We start from the raw sequence: 17,264 nt of genomic DNA on the forward strand, positions 1-17,264 counted from the left end.
AGCACGCTCTCATTTCTATAAATAACTAAATAAACTATAATGTATGTTATCTTATTTATTTATTGTATATAAATTAAATTGTTAGTTTAAATTTAAATACGAATATTTTATCCAATAGAGGGCGACACAATTTAAATAAACTGTCAATTTAATCCTTCCGGTTGCTACCGCGGTGTTGTCACTTTTCTCTGTGTACATAAGTTATCCTTTCATTGTCGAAGTATTATTAACATTTTTGAAGAAGTTAAGACTTATTAAAAGGATCGTGATGATCGGACGGAAAAAGTATAGATCGAAAAAGAGGTGAAAATTGAACGAGATTGTTTATGTTAAATGTAGTTAAGAGAGACCTTGAAACGTCGTAGATTGCAAATGAATTCATTTCCGTAATCGAAGCGGTATTTTTGAATTTTATGTTTACTTTGTTTTAAAAAAAGAAACGTCAAAAACGTAAGTATGGAAAATGAGAATCGGGAAATTCTGGAAGATGTTGCAATTTCGGACGTCGGTGGATCGCAATATATGATTCAACGAATTCCGGTAGATAGTACGCAATTATTGAGTACGGAATTGCTTCAACATCATAATGGGTTAGTTGTTGACTTGGGTGCTGGCGATTTTATACCAGTTAATTATGCTTCTGAAGATCTATTACCTCAAGATTTAACTGAAGAAGATCGCAATTTAGCAGCCGCTTTGGTAGCGGTACAATTAAGCCAACAACAGAAACAACAACAACTTCAAGACTCTAACGTAGTTATTAATGGTAATTTAGCCACTTTATGTGATGATCAATTGACCGATAAAACTTCTATATCAAATGGTTATTTACAAATTGTTGATTCTGATAATATTTACAAACAAAGTTTGATACAAAAGATATGTTTTGATGCTAGAGATTTTTCTCCAGCAGAAGTTTACGAAAGGAACGATGAGATCCTTTCGATTAAATCCGAAAAAGAGATTGAAGTTAACACTACTCATAGAGACTCAGACGGTGATCAAAAATCAGAAACGCGAAGCTTAAAAAAAACTCTCCCGCATAAAAAGAGACTGTCAAGGAAATTAAAAAAAACTAATAACGCTTTGAAAAAATATTATAAATGTAACTTATGCGAACAAGTTTTTCATAACAACGAGGATTACACTACGCATCAAAGCCTTTGTCAAACAACCATTACTCCAATTAACCAAGTTTTATTTACTTGCCAAATTTGTTCTGCTAACTTTCAGGATCAATTAAGATTTTTTGAACACCTTAAAGTTCATTATGAACCTAGTATTTTAGTGCAAGAAAATACAGCAATTGAAAACAAACAAAAAGAATTTCGACAACACGCAACCAAATCCCAAGAATCACTCCAATTGATTTTACATACTTGTTTAGACTGTAATAAAACATTTCGTAGAATAAAAGCTTACGAGGCGCACATCCGAGAATTTCATAATAAAGATGATCTACATGAATTTAGCGGCCCTGAAGATCTTATGCAAGATATCGATGTTTCAACATCAGTCCAACCATCAATAGATACAAAAGAATGGTTAGTAAAAAGATAAATTATTACTTTTTAGGTTATTTTTAGTGATGAATAAAAACTATCGAATAATTTGATATCATAAAATTTATTCAAATGAATAAATGGTGTTATATACAGGGTGTTTTAGCGTCATTAGACGTTTCTGGGGTTCTGGGAAAAATAAAAATTTGAGAATTCAGCTTTAAGTATTATCAATTGCATTCTCTTCAACTAAAATATTTTCAGATTTCTAATACTTTCGGTTATACCGGAAGTCGCCACCTACTTTATTTTTTTAAATGGAACATCCTGTATATTTTTACAAGTTTGGATTTGTCTGTTTTCAAGGCTTATGAATAACTTTACTTTCTGCAATTTGATTCAGCCTTTCTCGAGTTATTCGAATTTTTCTAGAAAAATCTGCTCCAGCAGACATTTGTTCAAAAAATCAGAGAATACTCGATTTTTGAGATATCAATTTAGGATTCAGAACATGTTTAAGCAACATGATGTTTTGGTGCAGAGAACGGCTGTCTAGATCGATTGGTCACTTTACTATGGCACGTTAACTTTTCGAAGTTTGGAAGTACTTCATTTTTTTAAATGGCACCCCATATTTTATTATTTAGTCGTCTTGGGCGTCTCATTTTACATCTTTTATACTCCATATGTCCTATACTTAACATTAATAGTTTGGGAAATAATTAGGGTTTTTTGAAAAATGCTCATTTATCATATTCAAAGCTTATTTACGTTGTTTGATGCTTGTGTGTCTAAAACAAAGAAATTGTATATATAGAAGCCGCATCGTACCTTGGTCCTAGCGACAGTGGCGTGTACCAATTAGATGAAATTGGTCAGACTTTATCCAGTGGCGTATCCAAAGAGTATCCTAATTTTATATATAAAATTACAATCACAAATTAATTGTTAAACTAACTACCAATTGAAAAGTTATTGCCATAATAATTTTATAAATTGTAGAATGAATTTTTTTCTATATCTTTGTCAAGTTTTAATAAGATTTTAAAGTATTAAACACAATTAATATAATCTTTTAAATTAATCAGAGGACCTAGAAACAATATACATACTTGGTAAACGATACAAGTATGTACTATTTTGATTGTTAAGTTCTATTTCTAACTAAAAGTAGTAGTATACTAAATGTATAAATATATATAAATAAAAATGGAGAAAAACGAATCGAAAGAAGAACGACTTTGAAGATTTATTGATTCGCAAATAGGATTCGTTATTTTAGTGTATGTCTTATTCTAAGGGCTAAAATAATATTCGGGAGTGTTCGGCGATAATCGGCCGATGGTCCGATCTGTGCACGTTCATTGTTTCAACTGGTTTCGACAAAGGTTGTTAGTAAACAAACCGCGTGTTGCGTTGGCTTCAAGTTTTAATGTTTACAACTGCTTCTATATATACAATTTCTTTGGTCTAAAACTAGTTAAAATGGATATTAATAACGTAAATAATGTTTATACAAACGAAGAAATCCTTAATTTATTTTTTGTGCACGGAAAGTGCGACAAAGTTCTTAGTAGAACTTGCAGGATGTTTAACTCATTAAGGACCAGTGATAAAAATAATTAAAAAAATTCTAATTTTTTTGTCTATAAACCTTTATTTAGGTCTTTAGAAACAATCTTTAAAATATAAAATACAACATAATACATTTTGGTAGATTTTTTGAACGTTGCGTTAACATTGGGACCAACTTCCATAGTAAATGGAAATTTACATTTGATGCACATAGATACTATCATGCTTTGACATACCCTGCAGCGTCGTCTCCACTTTTCATAGTTTTTTGAATTATGTATAACACATTATAGTTACAAAAATTGTGGAACCATGTCCTCTGGTGTATCTAAAGCGCCCTTCACACGATCAATATATATTGTCAATATCTGAGTATTGACAATATTATTGAACAGATTATTGAACGTGTGAGGAGAAAGATTGACATATTGTCAATATTGAAAATATTGATGGGATGGTTTAACGAAAACGAAAATATTTGATATATTGGCAATAAATATTGACAGTCTGTGAGAGATATTGACAATCCTACATTAGTAGGATTATATCGCGTAATTATGAATTCAGACAGATATACTTTAATGAAAGAAAGTGCTATTAATTCCCCGGATGGTTCATTAACACATGCAAACATGACATGACATCTTTGAGTGCCAACGCAAAACTAAATAGATTGTCACTAAATATTGATAGTCTGAGGCAATTACAGTTTATCAATATTTATTGGCCATATTGACAATATATACAGGGTGCCCATTATGTATGGAATATAGTATATATCTTGATAGGTATCAACTTTATAAAAAAACATTTTATACAAAAGTTGTTTAATATTTTATTTGCCATAATAAGACAGCATTCAATTGTTTTTATTTCAGAAAACAAATTAGCAACGAAGCGGAGTTTAACATATTTATAAATGGCAACCACCATTTTTTCCCTGGTAATAGTATTTCAAATGTTCCGACAATATCAAATGGAAAATCTTATATTTCACCGATAGTTTCTTCTAAATATCTTCCTCATTGGTCAAATTGCCAACTTCGTGTGAAACATAACCAATATCAATTACTTCGTTGAGATCAAGATCTTCAAAAATTGCTTCAAGTTCTTTCAGCATTAAAGGCCTCTTGGGATTATATTGATATTTAACCCTACTCTAAAGTCGCAAATATACCCTGACGCATATATATTTACACTACTGTAAAATTGTACATACCATTATAAAATATTCTTGAGTCACAATATTGTGATGTACTCACTTTTCCACGCTTATTACAAAAGTTATAATATTATATGTACATAGTGAGCTTTGGAAAGATCGAAAAGGTATCAAAAATTATATTTGCGTAAACAATCTTTTTTTTCTCTTTACCTAAATTCAATAAAATATGTATTTAAATGCTTTATTTATTACTAGCAATAATATTCTCAATTTTGTCGTAATTTGGGGCATAAATGAAACCCGGCTCGTCGAATAAACATAATTAAAATATATAGTATATTCTTTCTATTATAGATAGTAATTTTTAATTTTTATTTAATTAACAAACGACTCTGAATGCCACCCTAACCAACTATTTGCAGTCACAAAAACAACTTCAAACAAGTTTACGAATGCAATTCATATGTATATATACTAGTAGTGGCTAGGTCCCAATGTTGCGTTATCGCAACATAATAATTCATATTACCATGCTAAAAATTTCACCATTTTTGTTAATTTATATTTACGCTTAAAAGTTGAATTATCTATGATAAAAAATTGCATAGGTGTGCTCAAATCCTTCTTAAACAAATAGTGTTTTTCTGATCAAAAATTAATGCTTTTAAATATTTAATTTCTTATAGAATAAATAGATTTGAAATTAAAGGAATTAGTTAGAATATTGTGTAAAGTTTTAGAAATAAGGTGGCAGGGAGAATTAATGTCGCTAACTATGGGTCTAATGGGATTGTCTGTCTTGTGTAATTTTATCAAACTATGTAATGTGGGATGTAGGGGATTCATGGGCATGTATTTTTTGGTCCAGGGAAAGAATTTATTTAAGGTATTAGAGGATTTTTGCAGTATACTCTTTAATTTATTAGTAAAAGAAGGAAGAGGGTCTTTGTGGAACATAGTAATATTATTATCATTAAAGAAAGATAAAGTTTTAGAGATATATTCTGGTTTATTAAGTAAAACAAGACCAGCATTTTTATCAGCAGGTGTGCAGATTAAGTTATGTTTCAGAAAATTATTTTTCAAAGAATTGATAGTATCTTGGTATTTGAAATTGGAAAGACTAGATATGGAATTTTTCTTTCTTTTGGGAGTAAATTTATTTATGTTATATAGGAGATCAGCTTTTAGTTCTAAACATAAAGTATCATCTTTTAAATGAAATATTGTTTTTTCAATACATATAATTAATATTACAAAGATGAACCTGGAGGTAAATATCGCTAATCTACCAAAATGAACTTCTGATGAACGCCAACGGTGTAAATATCCAAAATGCCGAGAAAGTTTTTCTGTCATAATTAAAGAAGAATTCCATTTAGTAGACAAATCTTGTTTCACTTTTAGCTCAGGGTATCCGATTTGTTTTTTCAGATGCCACTACGCTGTGCTTAAAATGAGCTACTAATATTCTACATTTCTTTAACAGTTGCAGTACCGGTCCGGTTGAGTTTATGGCATCTGTGACACATAGATTTAAAGTATACGCAATACGTGGATGGTGCCTTTTTTTAAGTTTGTCAATTATTGCATTTTTTATATTAGCACCGTTGTCATTAACAATGGTAATTATTTTGTCTTGAATTTCCCAAGCATTGAAATCCTCTGAAAGAGCAGAGACAATATCTATATTTGTATGGGCTTGCTGTATTTCCTTTATTGCTAAAACAGCATTATGTATTAAGACGTTATAAAAAAAGTGACTAGTTACTGATAAAAATGCTTTATTGCTGTCAGAAGTCCATATATAGTTATAGCGACATGATGATATTGAGGTTCATTATTATGTCGATCTCCTAATGTTGGAATTCATCTTGCCTATATAAAGTATCTAATTCGTGATACCTGTGGTGCTTGCGTCATAAATGGTCGGGGATGTTGGAAATTGCTGTGCTAGACCAATCTTTTATATGTTGTATATTACTTTATACACACTATTTCTATCTAGAAGACAATTAAAAACAATTTTTTTGAATGAATGAATTTATTCGATAGTCAAATTCATTCGGTGGTCCCCATCACTAGTTATTTAAAGTTTTTTAATTAGGTATCATAGAGATGATGAACTTCAAGCTACAGAAGAAGATTTACGAGAATTAGAAGCCCAAGATTGCGTTTGTGTAACGTGCAAGCAACAATTTCAAACGCGTGCAGCATTACATGAACATTCTTTAAATTGCAAAGATGTCGATGGTCCGGAACCAAAAAGTTTGTATTAAAACAAAAAAATTAACACTAAATTATTGAGTGTTTCTCTAGCCACATCATCGGAAGGTCGAAAATCGAAGAAAAAAATGGTTGAATTTAAATGCACAATGTGTCCGAGGATATTTACGCATAAAAATTCTTTGGTTTATCACATGAGGGTGCATACGGGAGTGAGGCCTCATACTTGCGTTGAGTGTGGAAAAAGCTTCTTTGCCGCTAGTGCTTTAAAAGTTCATTTAAGGCTTCATTCAGGTAAATTAATAAAAATAAATTAATCAAAATCACAAAAATAAAAAATTCTAGGTGATAAACCGTATTGTTGCGAATATTGTGGTAAACATTTCCGTCAATGGGGTGATTTAAAATACCATTGCGTTTCGATACACTCCGACCACAAACAATATCAATGCGATTATTGCGGAAAAGAATTTGCTAGAAAATATTCGTTGATAGTCCATACTCGAATCCACACGGGCGAAAAGAATTATAAATGCGAATTTTGTTGTATGACATTTAGAGCGTCATCTTATTTGCAAAATCATCGAAGAATACATACAGGTGAAAAACCCCATTGTTGTGATATGTGCGGAAAACGATTTCGTGTAAGATCTGATATGAAAAGGCATCTTTTAACGCATAATCGCAAAAGAAATATATCAAGAGTACCCGACCCTGCCGATCCTTTCATTTCAAAGGATGAACCAAAAACGGAATCAAGCGAAATGGTTGATCCGCTTCAACAAGAAGATGACTCGATGGATACAGAATTGAATCGCGTTTCAAGCGGTGGGATTGAAACGCCTTCAAGTGGAAGTATGCAAACGTTACAATACGAACATGACCCCCTCGAGGGTATTCAAGATAATAATACCCTTTATGTTATGCCGATTTTAATCACTTAATGTAGTTGTTTATTACTGTTCCTTTTCAAGTATGTACATACCATATTAAAATATTTTTTAGATAAAATAATGGAAAAAAAGATTATTTTTCATAAAAAAAAATAAATACATTTAAAAAGTTATTAATTTTATTATTCTACAGGTTTTATAGTTAGGAGATAAAATAAAAAGCAAAATAAATCAAACTTACACTCTTCGCATTTCCAAAATTAGATGCACAAGAACAAAATGTCACAAAATAGAATTCTTTTCATAAATGAAAAAGAAAATATATACATGTGTTCAGAAATTGGTGGATAATCTACATGTTGTTCTACTATGTTGCCAAATGTGTTTTTCATGAAGATATGATAATGAAAAAATGTTAATAACGAGCTAAAGAAAATAACAAAAAAACTAGTTTTCAAAAATCTTTTTATTCTAAATTACAGCTTATTTATCAAAAGATATTGAATATTAATGATTATTTATGGACAAATTACCCTACCTTTGAGAACCTCATGAAGACGTGCTACAACATTTTACAATTAAGATTTTCTCTTTAGAATCGAACGAAGAATGTCGATTATCCGCCAATTTCTGAACACCTGTATCATTATACAGGCTGGCCCACCTACGTTGCCTCGGTCCATAGCCGAATTATGATTGAGTTTTTCAAAAAATGTTTCAGATAAAACTTGAATCGAATCATATTGTACATATTTTAAAATTAGTTTCAGTAATGGTGGACTTCCGCTTCTACCGGAAATGGATATCAACTTTGTTATTTTAAATGGAACAACCTGTATATTATTGCATTTTTGGATTCTTTGTGAAATTTCAATGGATACCTTAGGTCTAACTGGTATCGTTTTTGAATTATATGACGATTTTCGAAAAACTCTGCAACACCGCAAATGTCATTACATTTGCAGCGTCTTATAAATTGGGTAATATTGCCGAAACTGTAAAAACTAGAAAGATTTGGTTTTATGCTTTGGATTAACAATAAAATAGCACACGTTTGCTAATAGAAAATTATGCATTTATATTACGGAATTCTTAAGCAGGGATCTGTAATTTTCGAACTTTTTAATCATGGATAACTTAATTTTTTTAAATTGATCAATCTACCAGGTTTTGCATAACTGGAAGTAAAATTTAATTACCTTTCAGTTTTATGCAGATATCATGGTGTCTATCTTCAACGGTTTTGGAGATATTCTCGATTTTTCAGTTTTTCACGATAGATACTTATTTTGCAGCGGGACGGGCAGAAATATTACTGGCATGCTTACTGGAAACTAAACACTATTGCATTAAATGTTCAAAATTTTGTCCGTTTTGTTCACTACATAATAGAAATCGTTTTTGTAAGTAGTTTTGAACATTTCTGAGTATTTCTGGTGTAATTTCTTGAAAACCTCTTACAATGTGTTGACGCATATCGTGAGGAGTGATGTTGGTGATGTCTCATAAACCTTACTTTTAATAAAACCCCATAAAAAGAAATCGAAAGTGGTAAGATCTGATTTCACAAATTAGCTTTCACAGTTTCGGCAATATTACCAAATTTATAAAACGCTGCAAATGTCATTTTTTTCGAAAATCGTCATATAATTCAAAAACGATACCAGTTAGACCTAAGGTATCCTTAATAAAATACCATTGAAATTTTACAAACAATCCAAAAATGCAATAATATACATTATTTTACTTAAAAAAGTGACAGAATGTAATATATACTGTCTTTTTTTGTCACTTTTTTTTGTTTGTCTGTAATTTGTAAATTATGATATATTAATCAATTAATAAAAGGGAGTACAAAAAAACTAATAAACATAGACAGAATATAATATTAAGTACAATAACGCATATTTTATCACATATAATTCTTTAAATTCTAAATATCAGGAAAACTACTAAAGTTAGATATATGACATAGTTTTCATTAATTAAAGGTAACTGATGGGCAATTCAATCAGCACACAATCTACAGGTTGTTCCATTTAAAAAACTTATGAAAGAGCCATTTGAAAAACATCAAAAGTAACTAAGCTTTATGAACACGCTGTATAGCGTATCTAATATCTTTGGATACTATCATTTAAACTTTACTAGGGCGTAGTACTTGGTAGAATAACACAAGTTTATTATAAAAACATAGGATCGCAACTTTATTGTTTTCAAGCTTTGAGTTGTCAAAGTTGGGCCAAAAATTTACATTTTATCTTCTATTTCGGGTATAAGTTAACCGTAAAAATTGAAATTTTGTGTGTATGTGCTACTGGTTAACAACTTATTTTCAACCATACCTTAAACTTCCCTAGCGCCCTCTAAGGAGATGAAATTCACAAGCCATTTTGATTTTTGTATAACAACTTTTTAACGCCATGGTATATTAACATAAAAAAATATGGGTTGTAAAGCTTATTCATTATTGGTACTTTTTTGTCTCTTTAGTTTTTTCTTTAAAGATAATAGTTTTAAAAGAATAAAATATGCAACATTGTACTGTAAAGTGCTGCTATTATTAAAAAAAGAATTTTTCTTTATAGCTAGCTGTGGAAGTTGTGCACTAACTACGATCTAGTACTAACTAAATAACACCCAATTAATTGTGATTTTCATAAGAAAAACCATAAATAAGTCTTGTTTGAAGAAATTACGTTTTAAACAATATTAAAAAATTGATACTCTTGCTTAATAACAGTCAAAAATTATTAATAATCATCAATTATGAGGCTTTCATTGTTTATTACTGTTCTTTTTCAAGTATATACATACCATATTAAAATATTTTTTAGATAAAATAATAGAAAAAAAGGTTATTTTTCATAAAAAAAAATACATTTAAAAATTTATTAATTTTATTATTCTACAGGTTTTATAGTTACAAACCGAGATAAAATAAAAACGGTTGAAATAGTAATTGCAATAAAGCAAAAAACTGTTATATAAAACGTTTCTTCTGTAAATATATCAGTGAAATAAGGAATTTTGTTATAAATATGCTCAACAATTCTAATATGGTAATGTTTCGATTTGCCATTATTAACCATCTTTATTTCTTTTTTAATTTCTTTTGGATCTTAGCTTTAACGGCGGGAACAGGTGCTGATTCTTGTTCTATTTTAATTAAGGGCCCCAAGTGTTTATTAAAATATTGAAAAATCTCCAACACCGTTAAATTATTAGCTAAAAACCTCAAACTTCTAAAACAAAGAAGATTTTATTATCAAAAAGGAAATCCAACCCAATCCAACTCACTTGTTGTTTGTAAAATCTATCTTCACTTGTGGTTCACTTCGATCACAAACCACAGTGGTTTTTATGATACAATCCAAATTTGTACTGGTCACCTTGGGGCTTGATATAAAATGCAGGAAGTCTCTAAAAAAATATATATCCTTTCGTTACGCGACTGCGTCTATTTTTAAACCCAAAAATCAATACTTTAAGTTGAGGTTATGTTACCTAGCTGTTGCTGCTTTTTCGTGAAAAGGATCAAATTGGATTTGTATTCGCTTCACCGGTTTTAAATTAACCAATTTTAACTGCTTTGCTATCGCACTAACGATTCCCCCCGATCTTTTAAATGTTCCACTAAAATATATCGACATATTTCAGGTTTTTCGTGAATTTGAATTATAGGTTAGGTAATTTTTTTTTGTTTTAATGTTGGTATTAAATTAATAGAAAAGAAGAAATTAACATTTTAGTATTAAAAAATTCGTTTTGCAATAACAATAGTGTTATTATAAATAAATATGACTCATTATATTAATTGCAAAATAACTAAAAAAAGAAATAAATTTTTATGTAGTTATCATCGATTCAAATTTTTTCAAATTTATAAATTAATTAATTTATTTAAAAATTCCATGTTATTGTTTGAAATAAACATAATTTACCGTATTAATTAAATTTCCAGAAAATTCGATAATGTTAAAGCATTAAAAGCGCATGTCTATTTCCACTACTTTTCTTTGTAATTCGTAGTGTGGCAACCATGACAAACAAATTTTAACCGGCAATTGTTTGTGGTACATCAACTTCTTCTGTCAGTGTCAGTGTTAATTTTGAGGCTTAAATCCAAAAAAGAAATCGAAAATAATCACTTTCTAACAAGAAAAAGCGATTTTAACCAATACGTAATTGTAATCAAAAAAAAATCTTATCATAACCTCAAAACCTTTGAAGCGCGCTTTGATTTCGATTTAACCTCAAAAGAACATTCCAGAAAAGCACCATGGATATTTCACCGAAAAAAGACGAAGGTGTTCTTAAAGATATCTTAACCCCTGGTGAAGGCGATGAAACACCACCGCCAGGATGTAAAGTACGCGTACATTACACTGGGACATTATTGGATGGAACTCAATTTGATTCAAGCCGGGATCGAAATCAACCGTTTGAGTTCGATTTAGGAACAGGTGAATTTATTGTCTTATATTAACCCCTTCCCTACCAGAATTAAATTTTATAAAACGTCATTTATCATCCAGCGGTACTTTTAAGTCCCACTAAATTCTAATAATCACGTTAGCTTTGATTAGCTGAACGTATCTATATTTTGCGAGACTTTTAAATACCGCTGGTAGACAAAGGGTTAATATACATAAACGTTATTTTATGATTCGTGTAAAAATTTTTGAAGAAAATACTTTTAAACTGGTTTTTATTTTATATAGAATTTAAGTCAAACTTGTTTCGGCCCTTGGCCATCTTCAAAGATTCTACAAATAGATTAACATCTCTCATCTTATCCATTTTACGAACAAGTTTCTTAATATTTCTTTTTGTTTTCTTAAAAAAGATCACATATTAAAGTCGAAATCAGATTATTAGTTACTAATTTACAAAATTAAAGTTTAAAAAGTTGTAAAATGAAATTAAGGACGAAGTATTACAAGTTTACAGGTTAAAATTAAGAACGCTCTTTTTTAACAAAAGAAATATTATGAAACTAGGGAAAAATTCATTGTGGCTTAAAAATCGACGTTTTTTTTTAATCAATAAGAAATGACCCAAAAAAGACGTTAAAAATAAAAAGAAAGTGCAGAAAAATAACTAACTTAAGTAATAACTAACTTCAGGTTTAAAATGTCAACCTCAATTTTGACATATTTGTAATCTTCATTAAAAATCCTTTAAAATGAGTACAAACACGACATATTTATCTTCAATATTAATGAAGTTATGGTCAACTTCCGGTTAGGAATGTCACCGGCAATTTTGACATATTTATAATCGTAAAAAATCCTTTAAAATGAGTCCAAACATGATACGTTTAATTCCAATATTACTGGAGATATAAGCAACTTCCGGTTTGAAATGTCAATGTCATTTTGACATATTCTTAATTTTTATAAAATGTCTTAATATTTGTCACAAAAACAAAAATATAATAAAAAAAAATCAAAAATTAAGGTTGGTATTATATTTTTCGGGTCGTGTTTGGACTCGATTTAAGGGATTTTTAGTTCCCCACCCGATTATGAATAAAAAAGGATCCTATCCTTCTTTATTTCTGGATCTAAAAATACCCGGTGAATTTAATTTCGGTAAAATCGAATCATTTTTCTTAAATCATCTTCCATTTTGTTTTTATTACTATCGAACTTGATTAATCCAACATCGTATTCGTAATCTACATTAAATTCCCTTTAAAATGAGCCGAAACTCGGTCGAGTTATCTTAGAAAACAACATACACCACCAAGTTCCGGTTGTCACTTTTTTGAGGTTATGTTAAAATTAAATGTTGGATATCTCGGGTGTTTTTTAAGATAATTGGGTCGTGTTTGGACTCGATTTAAGGGATTTTTAGTTCCCCACCCGATTATGAATAAAAAAAAAGAACCTAACCTCACTTTGTAAACGTCAAATTGATATTTTTCGCCATTTTGATTAATAATTTTAATTAAATAATAATAAAATTTTTTATTTCTGGATCTAAAAATACCCGGCGAATTTAATTTCGTTGAAATCGAATCATTTTTCTTAAATCATCTTCCATTTTGTTTTTATTACTATCGAATTTGATTAATCTAACGTCGTATTCGTAATCTACATTAAATTCCCTTTAAAATGAGCCGAAACTCGGTCGAGTTGTCTTAAAAAACAACATACACCACCAACTTCCGGCTGTCACTTTTTTGAGGTTATGTTAAAATTAAATGTTGGTTATCTCGAGTGTTTTTTAAGATAATTGGGTCGTGTTTGGACTCGATTTAAGGGATTTTTAGTTCCCCACCCGATTATGAATAAGAAAAGAACCTAACCTCACTTTGTAAACGTCAAATTGATATTTTTCGCCATTTTGATTAATAATTTTAATTAAATAATAATAAAATTCTTTATTTCTGGATCTAAAAATACCCGGCGAATTTAATTTCGTTAAAATCAAATCATTTTTCTTAAATCATCTTCCATTTTGTTTTTATTACTATCGAATTCGATTAATCCAAGATCGTATTCGTAATCTCAATTAAATTCCCTTTAAAATGAGCCGAAACTCGGTCGAGTTATCTTAAAAAACAACATACACCACCAACTTCCGGTTGTCACTTTTTTGAGGTTATGTTAAAATTAAATGTTGGATATCTCGGGTGTTTTTTAAGATAATTGGGTCGTGTTTGGACTCGATTTAAGGGATTTTTAGTTCCCCACCCGATTATGAATAAAAAAAGAACCTAACCTCACTTTGTAAACGTCAAATTGATATTTTTCGCCATTTTGATTAATAATTTTAATTAAATAATAATAAAATTCTTTATTTCTGGATCTAAAAATACCCGGCGAATTTAATTTCGTTGAAATCGAATCATTTTTCTTAAATCATCTTCCATTTTGTTTTTATTACTATCGAATTTGATTAATCTAACGTCGTATTCGTAATCTACATTAAATTCCCTTTAAAATGAGCCGAAACTCGGTCGAGTTATCTTAAAAAACAACATACACCACCAACTTCCGGTTGTCACTTTTTTGAGGTTATGTCAAAATTAAATGTGGGATATCTCGGGTGTTTTTTAAGATAATTGGGTCGTGTTTGGACTCGATTTAAGGGATTTTTAGTTCCCCACCCGATTATGAATAAAAAAAGAACCTAACCTCACTTTGTAAACGTCAAATTGATATTTTTCGCCATTTTGATTAATAATTTTAATTAAATAATAATAAAATTCTTTATTTCTGGATCTAAAAATACCCGGCGAATTTAATTTCGTTGAAATCGAATCATTTTTCTTAAATCATCTTCCATTTTGTTTTTATTACTATCGAATTTGATTAATCTAACGTCGTATTCGTAATCTACATTAAATTCCCTTTAAAATGAGCCGAAACTCGGTCGAGTTATCTTAAAAAACAACATACACCACCAACTTCCGGTTGTCACTTTTTTGAGGTTATGTCAAAATTAAATGTGGGATATCTCGGGTGTTTTTTAAGATAATTGGGTCGTGTTTGGACTCAAATTAAAGGATTTTTAATTCCCCACCCGATTATGGATAAAAAAAGAACCTAACCTCACTTTGTAAACGTCAAATTGATATTTTTCGCCATTTTGATTAATAATTTTAATTAAATAATAAAATTCTTTATTTCTGTATCTAAAAATAACCCGGCGAATTTAATTTCGTTGAAATCGAATCATTTTTCTTAAATCATCTTCCATTTTGCTTTTATTACTATCGAATTTGATTAATCCAACATCGTATTCGTAATCTACATTAAATTCCCTTTGAAATGAGCCGAAACTCGGTCGAGTTATCTTAGAAAACAACATACACCACCAACTTCCGGTTGTCACTTTTTTGAGGTTATGTTAAAATTAAATGTTGGATATCTCGGGTGTTTTTTAAGATAATTGGATCGTGTTTGGACTCAAATTAAAGGATTTTTAATTTCCAACGTGATTATGCCCAAAAATAAAAGTTAACCTCACTTTGTAAACGTCAAATTAATTTTATTCGTTATTATCCGCCGTTTTAACGCAACGTTTTGTTTTTGTTTGTATTTATTAACTTATTTTTTTAGTAAATGTCAAATTATTTATTGCCAACCATAAATTGGGTAACCTTATAACCAATATTCAACGGAACTTGGTGCATTGCAATACCAATACTGTGATTTTGGTTGCATACTTGCAATGATGACGTCATGTCGAAACTTTAAAGTGATTTTTCGGTAAATTTTACACTTTTCCGCACGTTTTTTTATTTGTAACGACTAACTTGAGTGTTTTCGCATCGATTAAAAAAAAATGTCGATTTTTAAGATGATTCTTAAACATACATTTTTATTTAAGGAAGCGTAATAAAAGCATGGGATATTGGAGTAGCTACAATGAAAAAAGGAGAAAGAGCAATGTTAACATGCGCCCCACAATACGCGTACGGCGAAGCGGGAAGTCCGCCGAACATTCCACCAAATTCCACTTTAAAATTTGACGTGGAAGTACTCAGTTGGAAAGGCGAAGATCTCAGTAAAAATAAAGACGGTGGAATTGAGCGTTTTCTAATCACGGCCGGTGAAGGGCATTCAACTCCGAATGATGAAGCGTTGGTTGATATTCATTTGGTGGGAACTCACGAAGGGCGCGTTTTCGATGAACGCGATGTTTCTTTTTGTCTTGGGGAAGGGTTAAATGTAAACATAGTGGAAGGGGTTGAAAATGCATTAGAAAGCATGAAGAAAGGTGAAAAATCACGGATTATTGTTAAATCAAAGTATGGTTTTGGTTCTAATGGATCTGAACAGTTTAAAATCCCCCCAGATGCAACTTTGGAATATGTTGTTACTTTAAAAACGTTCGAAAAGGTTTGTTTTGTATTGCTTAAAAATTTAATTTTTAAAATTATTGAATTGTTAGGCAAAACAATGTTGGTCTATGGATATTGAAGAAAAAATCGAACAAGCAAAATTATTTAAAGAAAAAGGGACTAATTATTTCAAAGAAGGGAAACTTCAATTGGCTGTTAAAATGTATAAAAAGGTTTTATCCTATCTTGAGTATAAAGAAAAAGGTAATAAATAATTAAAAAAATTATTGGGGATTAATAATGTTGGTAAATTTATTTTAAGATGGTCCTCATGGAGATGAACAAAAATCTTTGTTATTATCAGCAAATTTAAATTTATCTTTGTGTTACTTAAAATTAAATGAGCCATTTGAAGCAAGAAATTCAGCAACATCAGCTTTGGATATAAACGAAAATAACGAAAAAGCTCTCTTTAGAAGAGGGCAAGCTTATCTATCATTAAGTGAGCCTCAATTAGCAGCAAACGATTTCGCAGCTTTGTTAAAAGTGGAACCGAATAATTCTGCAGCTAAATCTCAATTGGCTCAGTGCAATAAAACGCTCAAAGAACAATTGCAAAAAGAGAAGAAAATTTACGCGAATATGTTCGATAAATTTGCTAAAATGGATACACAGGTGAACAATGAATAAGAAAATTAATTAATTAAACAATTAAAAGTGGAAAATATTAAAAAAAAAAACAAAAAAAACTTTTTACTTTGTAGATCTTGCATTTACTTTTTTGTTTAAATAAATATGTATACTGAATAAAGTTTATCTTTTATTATTATGGGGTTTAAATCGAGAAATTGCAGAGGGAAGAGGAAGAAAAACGTAAAGAACCGGATGTGATGTCTTCTCTTGGCGAATGGGGAAAAGAAGATCGAGAAAGGGAACCAACCGAATTTGAGAAGGAGAATCCTAATATTCTTATGTTAAATGGAAGCGGAGAATTCCAAGATATGTAATTTTTATCTTTTAAATTAAAAAAAAACATATAAAAAATGTGTTGTATATAACTTTAAAAGATTATAATAAAAACTTGGGGTAAAATGAAACACAAA

General features: G+C 29.9%; 4 protein-coding genes across 5 annotated transcripts; 2 read left to right on the plus strand and 2 right to left on the minus strand.

Moving 5' to 3' along the window:
- Positions 1 to 155: 155 nt before the first annotated feature.
- On the plus strand, positions 156 to 7,534 carry LOC111417645 (zinc finger protein 485-like). 2 transcript variants are annotated; one of them, XM_071199806.1, is made up of 4 exons: positions 156 to 1,544; positions 6,338 to 6,510; positions 6,562 to 6,762; positions 6,814 to 7,534. In XM_071199806.1, exons 1-4 carry the CDS (start codon positions 457 to 459, stop codon positions 7,410 to 7,412), a joined length of 2,061 nt encoding a protein of 686 aa, XP_071055907.1. In that variant the 5' UTR covers positions 156 to 456; the 3' UTR covers positions 7,413 to 7,534. The 2 variants fall into 2 exon arrangements, with proteins under 2 accessions (XP_071055907.1, XP_071055908.1); XM_071199807.1 differs by having other exon boundaries at positions 6,350 to 6,510.
- A 2,709-nt stretch (positions 7,535 to 10,243) lies between these two features.
- On the minus strand, positions 10,244 to 10,453 carry LOC111417644 (uncharacterized). Its single transcript, XM_071200534.1, has one exon. It carries the CDS (start codon positions 10,451 to 10,453, stop codon positions 10,265 to 10,267), a length of 189 nt encoding a protein of 62 aa, XP_071056635.1. The 3' UTR covers positions 10,244 to 10,264.
- Positions 10,244 to 11,063, minus strand: LOC111417642 (mitochondrial ribosomal protein L53). The gene is made up of 3 exons (XM_023049974.2): positions 10,869 to 11,063; positions 10,662 to 10,784; positions 10,244 to 10,606 (listed from the first exon to the last, which is right to left on the minus strand). The coding sequence occupies exons 1-3, from the start codon at positions 11,012 to 11,014 to the stop codon at positions 10,456 to 10,458; spliced, it is 420 nt and encodes a 139-aa protein (XP_022905742.1). The 5' UTR covers positions 11,015 to 11,063; the 3' UTR covers positions 10,244 to 10,455.
- A 319-nt stretch (positions 11,064 to 11,382) lies between these two features.
- On the plus strand, positions 11,383 to 17,264 carry LOC111417653 (FK506-binding protein 59kD). Its single transcript, XM_023049993.2, has 5 exons — positions 11,383 to 11,827; positions 15,708 to 16,219; positions 16,272 to 16,425; positions 16,484 to 16,836; positions 17,016 to 17,264. The coding sequence occupies exons 1-5, from the start codon at positions 11,644 to 11,646 to the stop codon at positions 17,166 to 17,168; spliced, it is 1,356 nt and encodes a 451-aa protein (XP_022905761.2). The 5' UTR covers positions 11,383 to 11,643; the 3' UTR covers positions 17,169 to 17,264.

This window comes from Onthophagus taurus, chromosome 11 (genome assembly GCF_036711975.1).
Source record: "Onthophagus taurus isolate NC chromosome 11, IU_Otau_3.0, whole genome shotgun sequence".
Lineage (NCBI taxonomy): Eukaryota > Metazoa > Arthropoda > Insecta > Coleoptera > Scarabaeidae > Onthophagus > Onthophagus taurus.